At 38.4% G+C, this 12,487-nt stretch overlaps 1 protein-coding gene across 1 annotated transcript in view; it reads right to left on the reverse strand.

Annotated features, from left to right (window-relative positions):
- Positions 1-2,480: 2,480 nt before the first annotated feature.
- epb41a (erythrocyte membrane protein band 4.1a) overlaps positions 2,481-12,487 on the reverse strand; it is a 38,280-nt gene continuing 28,273 nt past the window's right edge. The window contains exons 17-20 of the mRNA XM_076157129.1: positions 10,666-10,784; positions 7,948-8,028; positions 7,270-7,389; positions 2,481-3,825 (exon numbers count right to left, since the gene is read on the reverse strand). Coding sequence (XP_076013244.1) covers positions 7,291-7,389; positions 7,948-8,028; positions 10,666-10,784 — 299 coding nt within the window. The 3' untranslated portion in view covers positions 2,481-3,825; positions 7,270-7,290. The remainder of the gene's footprint in view (positions 3,826-7,269; positions 7,390-7,947; positions 8,029-10,665; positions 10,785-12,487) is intronic.

Here is a 12,487-nt window from a genome sequence, read left to right on the forward strand (position 1 = left end):
GTCACTTTTCCCAATGACAGCTAGGAGTTATAGGAATCTTGATTCCTCATTTACAAACCACTATATGTTAATGCTGCATATTGCCAAGAAAATGAGGGGCTATACCCTCTACCCTGAGATAAACTATGATACTGAGGATTGCTGGCCATGTGAAATGTTGTCATTTGGTATCAACCTAATGCACAAGATAAATATAAACAGAAAAAAGGAAATTAATTAATTGATTAATAAAAAAAGGCTTTTAAATATAAATGAAAGTGGTGGAAATTTAAATGTACAGAATATGAAGTAAGTAAGTAATGAGAGAGGTAAACGCTCTCCTGTGTTACGTAACACAGACACATAGGAGGAATATTATGATGCTGAACCTGCTGTGTTCATTTATAAAGGGACCTGCGTGACAAAAGTCCATTGTTTCATAAAGACGGAAATAAGGTTTCTAATGAACACAGACATGATGTAAAATGATATGAGGTTTTCCAAAGATGGCCTGGAAATTCTTCTCTAGTTGAATAAAACAAACATTTGGTGACGTGACGTAGTCAAGAATCCAAACACGAGCAGCACGATTTGAAATCCCTCAGCCTTCATTTGTTTGCTGCAGACTCACATATTGGTGCACCAGCTGCAAGAGTAAGCAAAAAATAATTCCCCTCCTGTATGTATGCAAAGGAATTAAGAGCACAATGCAGACTCATCATCAGTTTCTCTGTGCTCTTGATCAACACACTGCATCACCTAAACCACGTGAAATATGAAAACAGAATGTACTTTCAGATGCACATTTGTTGTAGAAAAAGAACAACAAGCAAACTGAAATATGCTAACTTTGTTATTTTTCACACGAATTTCAACAGCCTAAATGCTGTGTCCTATACAAGCAGTTGCACTATTTCAGAAAGGCATGAAGAAGCATTTGGCTTGGCTGTGAAATGGAGTTAGGTCAGATTTACTCACTGCTCCTACTTTGTTGCTATTGCCTCTGAGTATTGCTGAAGATCTGTTCCATGTTCATTTCTCTGCACACATGCTCACTCTGGAATTCTCTAACATAAACATAATCCAGCATGAAGCCAATTATACATTAGGAGATTCTTCAGGTTGAAATTAGACTAATGACCACACGTTGATAGTAAAGAGTAAATAGCTCAGGGATCTTGATACTTCTTATTAGGACAAACTAACAACTTGCAATGGATAATTTTCAGTATTAAATTTGATTGAACTATTCATGGTTCCTACACTTTCCACAAAAAAAGTCCATAATAAAAATGTGATTAATCATTCAGCCTCCAACAATTTGAGCAATTTATGATAATATAAATATAAGAATAAATAAATTAAATGTGAATTAAATATGACAAATTAACATTAGCATTGAAAACATTGAATTATAGAGGAATCATGGCAGAACTAAAAACACAAAGCAAGACACAGGACACGAGTCTATGTGTGTTTATTCAGTGCATGGTGCTCTGTCATAACATTCTGTCTTCTTCAGGGTAAAGAGAGACTTCACAACGAAGAAATTAACTACAAATGTTGCTGAAATAAACTACAAATATTGCTTTGCCTGTTTCCAATAAGAAAAAGGATGAAGAAAACAGCACAATGAAAGCATGACAATCTATTGGAGCACTTTACAGAATATTTGTGTGAAAAACATCTTTTAAAAATAGACAAAACACTGTAAATTACATCTGCTGAACTTAACACTTGTCTGCTTTGGAGGACAGTGTGTATAAAGCAGGAGGTTGAATTTAAGACTTCTTGATAGATTATTCTCAGTGAAATTGGACAGTGCTGTTATCTCTTCCAGTGCATTTATATGGACACAATAATCGAATTATGAGCAGAACCAGATAAACTCACTAAATTTCTCATGATGCTGCAATTTGGATAGTTTGTAATCAGACAAATGGCCTCTGTATACTTACAATTTACTGTAAAAATGTAGAATTTTCAGGGCAAAATCTTGCACCTTACATCTTGCCAGGCTGTTTTTTTGTGGTTTAAGGTAAACTTGTGGTTGTGTCACTGCTGAGGGGTCAGTGGGCAGAGCTTCACTTTTGTTTTGGTTCATTTACCATTACCCCCCCAACACATTCTGGCCCACCTACACAAGCTAAGTTACTGAAACAAACAGTTATGAGGGCAATCTGCACCACAGTTCATTATTTTGGTAACGTTATGTTCGCCATCCCATTCTTTCAGTACATTCAAGTTAGTACATCCCAATCAAATCAGTTTTCGTCAGCCTGCGGCATGCATTGATTTTGGTTTGGTACAATACATACAAACAATATAAGAATAAGACGAAGAATAAGTCCATATCTGCGTGATTGTAGAGATTCTAGAGAATGTCATGAAGAATTCAACATTTTTTCAAAAACAGCACATCATCTGTCTGAAGTTAAGTTGAAAGTTTTTTCCAGTTTTTTTTTTTTTTTTTTTTTTTTTTAAACAGACACTTATTTGCTCTCTGAAACTATTTGGTAAAAAGGGCAGATTCTCCTACTCTGTTTTTACATTGTACCTTTCAAAAATGGAATTAACCAGTTACCACATGAATCTGGTGAATGTAGTTGTCATTGTTTTAATCAGGTAAGAATCGGATTATTAATGTCCATGTAAAGGTGCAGTTAGAGAAAACATTCTTTTTCCATTTTTCCATTTATGGAGGCATTTATCCGTGCATGTCTCTTCACTAAAACTGCCTCATTACCGGTGAAGAGTTTCTAACTAATTATTTCTAATTAATTCCAACCATGAGTTCCCTCCCTGCACACACACACACACACTGTCCATTTGGTAGAAAAGTACAAATGTGGATATGAAAGTATGCAGCAGAAAAAGCTGCCATGCTCAGATAAACAATCAGGACTGATTTCTAGGATGTTCTGTGGTCAGACTGATAGAAAATCATGGAGCTACATGTTCCTGCAATGAAAAGATTCAAACTCAAGTTCAAAAAACACAAAACATTTGAAAAGTAGACAGAAATGGAATAAATAAGGTAAACAATAGCTCCATCCTACTGACACAAGGACAAAAACAACCAAAACAGTCCCACAACTAGATGCCACAAATCAAATCAGCTTAGAACTTAAACAGAGGTTAGAAAAGTAACAACCCCTGGTCTGATAAAATCTGCTTTACACATAAATTGAAAAAATATTTTTCACATTAGGAGGGAAAATAAAATAATTTACTGTACAAGAAATACCACCAAACTGTGCTGAGAGCTAAAACTGAGGAGGGATCCTTGAGTACTGTGTGAACAATGAAATCACCCACAACCCCCTTGTAACAATGTTTGGAACCTGTCATTAAAAGACACATGACGCTGATTACTATGACGATAAGAAAAGTTATAGAAAAATAAAGTACTGCTAATCTCAAGATTAAAAGACCAAATGCCCTTGAAAATTTAGCTAAAATCTCCAGACACAAAATGGAGAAAAACAAATCCACAAGTACTGAACTTTTAATTCTCCTTAAAAAAGGTTTTTCAGTTCCTGTTTGGCAGTGAGTGGAACAAGACGTGTGATTGTTGGAACTTCGGTGAGTGTGGGATGTGTGTATGTGTGTGCTTGCGTGTCGGGGTGGTTTTTTTTTTGGGGAGGGGGGGGGGTGGCCCAGGGGGCTGGATAAGAGTTTCCCGATGGCTGATGTCCTTCAGGATGAACTCCACACTCACAGACGCCAGCTGCAGCTGCGGTTCCAAGTCAAAGCTTCTTCCCTTTGATGATTTGGGCGGGCAACACTGAAGGGGGGCACTCAGGTAACATGGTGAGACACAGGTGGGGAGGGAGGTAGGGCAGGCTGAGAGAGAGAGAGAGAGAGAGAGAGAGAGAGAGAGAGAGAGAGAGAGAGAGAGAGAAAGGCACATTAGATTCCCATCAGTTACTGACAAATATTGATCATTTCACATTTTATTGTCGGCTAATTCATCGACGAGATACAGCCGTTTTTGAAGAATGCGCCACGCCCACTCAACTTTGGCAGCAAATTTTTGTAAAAGGGTAGGAATATTAAAAAAACAAAACAAAAACTCTGGCTTAGTATAAAAAGCCTGTGACATTGAGCCAAAATTGTAGGAGCTATTTTGTCAGAATCCGCTTTTGTAATACCCAGAACTGGATTAGACTGGACTGGACTGGACAGTCGGTGGAGACTGAAATGTGAAGAAAAAAAAATTGTCAAAAGAGACAAATTAAGTCAAGAGGGTGATAAATCTCATTATGTTTCTGTGTAATAAACCGTTGTCATGCAGACGTATTCACTTCTACTGAGATTCATAAACAAATGTTCCAAGCAGCATAAAATAAGAGCACTCAGATTAGGACGGATTTCTTCCTGCTGCAGACTGCAGCGCAACATCACAGCTTCAATAACACTGGAGGGGAGGGGGGGGGGGGGCTCTGAGGGGGGCCTCTGATGTAAACACAGTGAATGTGATTAAATATGTCAGTTAAGAGACAGGAGCGCTTTTAAGCCCTTGGTGCTGCCTCGTAGGCACTGAGCAGAGCAAACTTACATTAAGAAGCTGTGCACCTCGTACAGTCCACTAAATAATTTACAGATGCTACAGGCTTGTATTGTGATCAGTAGAGACCTCGACTGATCTTCTGGGAGAGAGGACAGAGCTGCATCCTGTCCTCAGAGTCACAACTAGACACAGAGAAGCAGTATGCAGTTTTTAAACACCACATACATCACATTTTCTGGAACAAACTCCCAGAAAACTGCAGATCTGATGCAACTTTCAGTATTTTTAAATCAAGGTTAAAGACGTTTCTGTTTGCTGCTGCCTTTCATTAAACCATTTATTCATTTCTGGAACTGTGCTGTAAGTTTTACTCTTGTATTTCTTACTTATCTCTTAATTTATTTGAGCTTGTTTTTCAATTTACAACTGTATTGTAAATGCATTTTATTTTATGTATTTTAATGGTTTTCTCTGCCCATGTAAAGCACTTTGATTTGCCTTATGTTTGAAATGTGCCACAATGTGCTACAAATAAAGCTGCATTGCCTTACGATATTTAATCTCTGTGACTTTATATATCTTGGAGTTTACTGGGAGTTTAATTCTCACCTTTATTTCAATGGATTATGGAATAATGTTTTTTTGAGGGCAGCACCATAAATCACATTGCAAAAGATTGCACCAATACTAGTAAATTAAGTAAATCATGACATAAATACACATCATATCAACATAGGAGAAGGACTCAAAATGCAGGGCAACACAGTAGGTAACGGAAAAGGATATCACTGACGACACACAGAAACAGAACAAAGACAAAGATGTACATTTAAAGCAAGAAGCAACTGGGACAAAAAGAAGGATAAGTAAAAAACAAGCTCAAGACGACAAAGAAACTCAAATACTGGAGCAAGAGTGGCTCAGGGAATACGCGGCAGTAAAAAACAACTAACACTGAGCGACAGAGGAAACAGGCAGAAAGCAGACTTGCAAAACACCAGGAGAAAACACAAGGACAAGATCAGGACACAAACAGTACAAACTGACAAGCACTACATACACAAAGGCCTGAAGACAACAGGGAACAGGTGAGGACAATCACACAGGAGGGAACAATCAGTTAACACAAGACAGGAAACACAATAGCAGGAAGTAAAGCAAATACACAGAAAATCCTACAAAATAAAAAAGGAAATAGCACAACCATAAGACAGGATCATAGCACACATCTCAGTTAAGCAGCCAGCCTGTGAAGAGACACTGTGTCCACACATTTGCAGTGGCATCTTTAAACTGCAGCTGATCATTATAAATGGCTCTGAGTAATTGCTGGAATGCAAGATTCAACATCCCCGCCATCACTATGTCATAGGTTTAATTTATGTGCTCAGACAATCTTCGTGCCTATTTGCTACTTCGTCCTTTGCTCTCAGTATGGTTCGCCGCTTACTGACCGGTTACGTCCTCTCATTACAAGGCTACGCTCATCTTTTCATCATTCGTGCTCATCATCCATCATACTTTCTGGTCTGTCAGTGCTGAGGACTAAAAAGCTTCTGAATGAGGCAGGCTGGAGTTGAGTGTGAGATCACTCCTGCACTGCATAGCCCAAGTGGGAGGTCGGCCCGCTGTGTTTACATACTGTACCACCCTGTCAGCTAAACAGCGGCAGACAACCAGCCTGGACCATTCCCTCACATAAACAACACCAGTATTAAAGCCACATGGGCAATGTTACTTAACAAGCTCATGGTGAGACACTCTGTCTCATGTCGGAACAGATGTTACGTAACTGTTACCATATACACTAAATATAAGGTTTTTGGTTACTATATCTAAACTCTGTGCTTGGCTGAGATAATAGCAATAATAATAAACTTTATTTGTATTGCGCCTTTCTAACAATGTTACAAGGTGCTTGTACACATAAAAATAACTACAATACTTATAGAATGAGGTTAAAAACAACATGATACCTGTGACTACAACAATGAGTGAAAACAAGCAATGAGCGTAGATCAACTGGAATTTCTAGTGCTTAACCACATCAGTGAAAGCTCAGTGAAATGTCGGTGAGCTGTGGGAACAAAAGCATCTATGGAGGCACAGCAACAAGCAAAGTCAGCTGTTGAAGCAGGAGGTAAGCCTGGTGTGTATGCTGGATCAAGATGCAGCTAGAAGTCTGATTGAAAATCGGAGAGGCACAAAAATAATGATTTAATTTAAGGCCGGAGCTTTGTGGCTGTTGCTGGAGCGCTGATGGCGGAATAGGGAGCAGGCTACAGTGCTGTGTGATCTATCATCCTGCTGCTACAATGTTGCCTGACATGAATGCAAGAAAGTTTCAATTAGCTGAATGTTTACCACAAGTATGAGGTACATTGTGAAGATAGATAACTGCTAGAATATATGGTAATTGCTAGAATATATGCTTGGGGGTAGATTAGAATTGATCCCTATTAGGAGAACCACAAGATACTGGCCAGGTAGCTATGGAAACTGTATGCAGCATCAGCCTTGGATCCTCCATGCAAGACCCTCCAAGGGTTTGTGATGAGTCACTGCAGCGTTTCAAGGGAGTCAATGCAGGATTTCTGATGAGTCACCAAAGGGTTTCCCATGAGTCACTGCAGGAAGCTAACTTGCTAGTGAGCTATTTTTCGTTTACAGTGTAACATTTATGGAAATTTCCAGATGACAAAATGGTAAACTGACACGTGATCTTTTAATGGTTAAGGAATGTAATTGTCATATTTTTGTTTAGTCTGAATACTCACCTTTCTGTGGTTTATAGTCTCTTACTCAGGGCTGATCTCTGTTTCCTGGTGCACCACAACTTTGGTCACTGACATATCTGGGTGCTGTTCCTTTGCTTCCTTGATGGCCTGAGCCAAGGCCTGAGGTGTAGAATTCAGAAGACACAACTGATGAGTGGAGTAAAGACAACTCAATTTGATAAACTAAGATTGTTCATAAAGCTTTTGTAATGTTAAGTGACACACTGGTATCACATTACTGACACGTTATAATATATATATACTGTATAGATATGGTTAGATTCAAGGAAAAAGCCAATGTAGAATAGCACAATAACAAGCTGCTGCATATTAAAATTGCTGCTTCCTCTGGTATCCAAGCTAAATGTTTATGCCAAATCAGCTCACGAAACGCTTCAGTGCTCCACACTTTGAGAGAGACAAAGATAGAAAAACAATTCCAACTGTGTTTTAGGAACAGCTTACCCAACATTAAAAAGAGGAAATACAGTCGTGACACCTCTTTAAAGACACCCATTACATTAAAACACAATCCATATCTGCATAAATGATTGTAATGTGGTTAATCGGATCTTTCAGATTGCATATGGTCCTACCAAAGCCATACTCAGACCGTATCATGGTCATGTAAACACATGGCCATTGTCTGACTAATGATGTGTAATTGGACATACACACCTTGTCATGGTCAATTTCAGTGTCTCCAGTGATGACGATCCTCTTCTCAATGCGTGTCTCTGAGATTCCTCCTTTCACTGTCTGAAAGAGAGACACCATAGGTTGGGACATGATGTTAACCTCATTCTTTAATTAGGCCTGTGGAGGATTATTATGCAGCTCAAACATGATAAATGAAGACAATTCCACTAAGAGTAAGAGAATTGAAATGAACAATTCTCTCTCTCTCTCTCTCTCTCAGCCTGCCCTACCTCCCTCCCCACCTTTGGAAGTAAAAAACAAGAAAAGCGTCAACAACATGTTGCCTGAAGATCAAACGTTCAAAATCTGTCTACTGTTGCGATTTGTGTGACAAATAATCAAAGTTAATTACAACTGAAGCAAAGCCCAGACTCAGTTTAAAAGAAAGAGATCCTGGGCAGAGAATTCTCACTGCTGCCATTAGGATGTCCATTTGTTTTACCTGCTGTCAAAGGTAACCATTATTAAGCTTTTTATCTACTGAAAGGTTTCTTCGGACATTTGTATTTTAGTATTTGTTTATTGTGATGATTTACTTATTGGTAATGTTTGGTAATGATGACTTTTGGTTACATTCTGATTGTAGTAATTTTTCGCCTTTTTCTAATGAATTTTAGTAATGAAATCTAGTTTGCAAGTTTGTTGCCTAGTGATTATGTCTCAACAATGCCACGGTTAACAATTGTCCTCAAGGGATACATAAATTTGATTGTAGTTCTTATTTCTTTCCTTCTTTTCTTTCTTTAGTCTCATTAAACATTTCTTCCTTTCTAGAATCAAGGATTTTCCATAAAGAGGTAAAAAAAAAAACTGTCAGGGTTCTTCAAAATGACACAAACTACTACTACTATCATGTCTCAACACTTTTTACAGTGAATCTTTCAAAGTAAAATCAATGAAAAACTAGACTTGCAAAGTAAGTATGAAGGAGTCCAAGCCCCCTTGATGCAATCCGCAAACCATGGAATGTCGGCATGGGAGCAGTTGTACGGGCCGCTTCGAAATTTACACTGCGATCTACTGGTCTGACAGGGGGATTATGATCACAGTATAATTATTTATATGCCGTCATCGAAAGAGCCAAAATTGTCGGGTCGGAGGTTCCCAACCCCTGATTTGGAGCATATTATTTAGATATATATGATCAATAACTAAGGATATACTTTGATGAAAAGTAGATGAATTACCACATATAACAGCTACAATTGGTATTTCAGCATTAATAAATGAATGATGTGTCGTATTTAACCATGTAAGAGATCACATAGAACAACATTATATAGAAGCAGCTGGGCACTGACTGTCATGAGAGCCAGATTTACACCTTGATTAGAAAAGCATCGACCATTGACACAGCTGATATTCACATCCAGAGCAAACTCTGACACCATGACCAAGTCTGCTAGCTTGATGCTAACATAAATGTTTTAACTCTACAGGCTAATACATTAAACTGCTTCAAGTGCAATAATAACATCAACTTCAAGAACACAAAATACTGTATCTACAAATTTATTAAAGTTTTTACAAATACTAAACAAGATTCGGAAGATTCACAAGATTATTTCCTGTTTTAATATTCCCAGCAATTAGTCTGTGTCCTTACTCTGAGCTACATTCATACTCCGGTAAATGAGCAGATGCCATCTTATCTAAAACAAAGGGGTAAAGGCTACAGAAACCATCTTATTTCTGCCATTTCCTGCAAGAAATGCCGGGACAACCAACAATTTCCCTCGGGATAAATAAAGTAATATCTTATCTGACAGGACTCCATGGCTACGTCGTAGCTTAGCCAGTCCATAGTCCATATTTCAGAGCCATACATTTTGGAAAGCTATTTATTTTCAAAGGTTTTTTCTTTCGGTCAATCATCACACCTTCATTCTTGGCCACTAGATGATGACTTTATTTTCACAGAAGTGGCACATGTACAATGCTTGGAATGGTTTTCATGAAGGTTTTCTGACCCAAAAGCTAGAAAGCTCACATCATACATCAACTTGAAAACTGATGTAGCATCAATAATCCCAAGTTTACCATTTCTGCATACAACTTTGCTGCCTGTCCAATTTCAATTTCCAAGTTGTAAAATTGCCATTTTCAAATACCACTCCATCACAGCATACTGTAAATCACAACTAAAAACATAAACAAATTTGATTTGAAGTGTTATCACTGACTGACTAACATATTGAGGTCACATATTCTTGCATCCATGGTTCATTATTTTATCGTAGAATACAAAGAATGATGTTCATTTCAGTTTTTGTCTTACAGAATATGAAGTTTTAATTTGAAAAACAATTTCTATTCAAGACAATGATTAAGAGAATGGAAGATACTTGTGAATTAAATGAAATGTGATTAAACCTTGTGAATCCTGAAATTCTTCTATGCTGTTAGTGTTACACTCCAAAACGTCCATTTGGACCGTCTGGTCTCCCTACAAAATTATTTCTCAAGGCACCACTGAGGGAAGGGATCAGAAAAATTCCCCTCAGTGGTCTGGCACAAAGACCACTAAAAAGAGACCAAATCACTGATCACTGCTTAATGAGACATTCACTGTCTCCATCTGACTGTCAGCCACTCTGGTGTGTTGATTGGTCAGAATTGCTGACATTGATTGAAAGTAGAGATATGTCACGGCATTGTGACTATCGATTAGACTAACTAATGGTGGAGGGAGCAGACCTTAGTGATCTGGGTGGTGGTGGTGGTGCTGATGGTCTCAGATGTGATGGTCTGGGCGCTCAGAAGCACTCCTGCATCTCTCTCTACCAGGGTGTCCACTGGCTGAGGGACAGACAAACATTTTTATGTCAAGTCAAGATCATTTTATTTCAAATCCCAATTCCCCAACACTTAAGACAGTGCGCGCAAATAAAAACAGAAAGCAGTGATTTGAAAATTTTAACTGAACAAGTTTATGTTTTTGGTCAATGTACACTCATTCTATTTTCAATGCCAGCAACAGGTTCGGAAAAAGTGAGAGAGAGGGGCAATGTCTGGAAGTGGGAGACTGGGAATGTTGAGGGAAACAAATCCACAGGTAAACGGATAAATAGGTAACAGGGGATGCAATCATGATTGGGTACAAAATGAGCATCCATGACAGGCTTGGTCATTTACAAGCAGGAATGGTTCCAGGTTCACCAATTTGTTTCAAACGGCGTGAGCAAACAGTCAAAGAACAACGTTTCTCAATGCATGATTGCCAGGAATTTAGGGATTATACCATCTACAGCCCATTATATTAAAAGATTCATAGAATCCAGATGAATCTAAGGGTGTAAAGGACCAAAAAACACTACTGAATGCCTGAGATCTTCAAGTCCTCAGACAGCACTGTAATAAAAACCAGCATGCTTCTGTGATGGATGTCACCACATGGGCTCGGGAATACTTTGGAAAACTGTTGTCAGTAAACACAGTTAATCGCTGCATCTACAAATGCAAGTTAAAACTGCGCTACACAATAAGGAAGCCAGATATCAACATCCAGAAACACTGCAGACTTCACTAGAGGGCATCTGAAATGGATTGATACAAATTGGAAACATGTATTGTGGTCTGATGAGTCAATCTTTCAGATTGTTTTTGAAATAATGGACGCTGTGTTCTCAGGACCAAAGAGGAAAAGAACTATTCTCACTGTTAGTAATACAAAATTATCAAGGCAGCGTCTGTCATGGTATCGGGGTGTGTAAGTGTCCATGCTATGAGTGACTTGCACATCTGTGAAAGCACCATTAATGCTGAAGATTACATGTATTTTGGAGCAACACATGCAGCCATCTAGACAAAGTCTTGTTCAGTGACGTCCCTGCTTATTTTAGAAAGACAATGCCAAACCACATTTGGCATGCGTAACAACAGAGCGGCTTCATAGTAAATCAATGCAGGTGGTAGACTGGCCTGCCTGCAGTCCAGACCTGTCTCAGAAAACTTGGGCCACATTATGAAGCGCAAAATATGACGGCGGAGACCCCAGACTGATGAGCAGACAAAGTCTTACATCAAGCAAGAATGAGAAAAAATTCAACTTTCAAAACTACAATTAGTGTTGTCTCAGCGATTGCTGAGCGTTGTTCCAAGGAAATGTGATGTAACACAATAGACATGTCCCTGCCTCAACCGCCAATTTAGTATAGGTAAAATGAATTTCAAATCACTGTTTTCTGTTTTTATTTGAGGTGCACATTACTTGAAAGAGTCAGGAGACCAATGTTTGATGATCTGAGAGGCCCGATTGGTTTAGAGGCGATATAGAGCAGGCTATTCTTTATGACCAGTTTAATAACATAATCCACAGGTTCGTGCTAAGTGTATTGCTGCCTGAAAAGAGCTTTGGAACCGTCTAAATCAATAAAGACTCAGATGCTAAATAGTGTCTAAATTATTTATCATTTAACAAAAATTGTCCTGCATTCATCTGGGTAAAAACATTGAAAAATACAAAACGTGATAGTGAATGTGTTATGAAAATACATAAAGGTTGTCCTATTGCAATTGC

This window comes from Genypterus blacodes, unplaced genomic scaffold (genome assembly GCF_046128005.1).
Source record: "Genypterus blacodes isolate CSIRO-AG114 ecotype Tasmania unplaced genomic scaffold, CSIRO-AGI_Gbla_v1 ptg000072l_1, whole genome shotgun sequence".
In the NCBI taxonomy this organism is placed as follows: domain Eukaryota; kingdom Metazoa; phylum Chordata; class Actinopteri; order Ophidiiformes; family Ophidiidae; genus Genypterus; species Genypterus blacodes.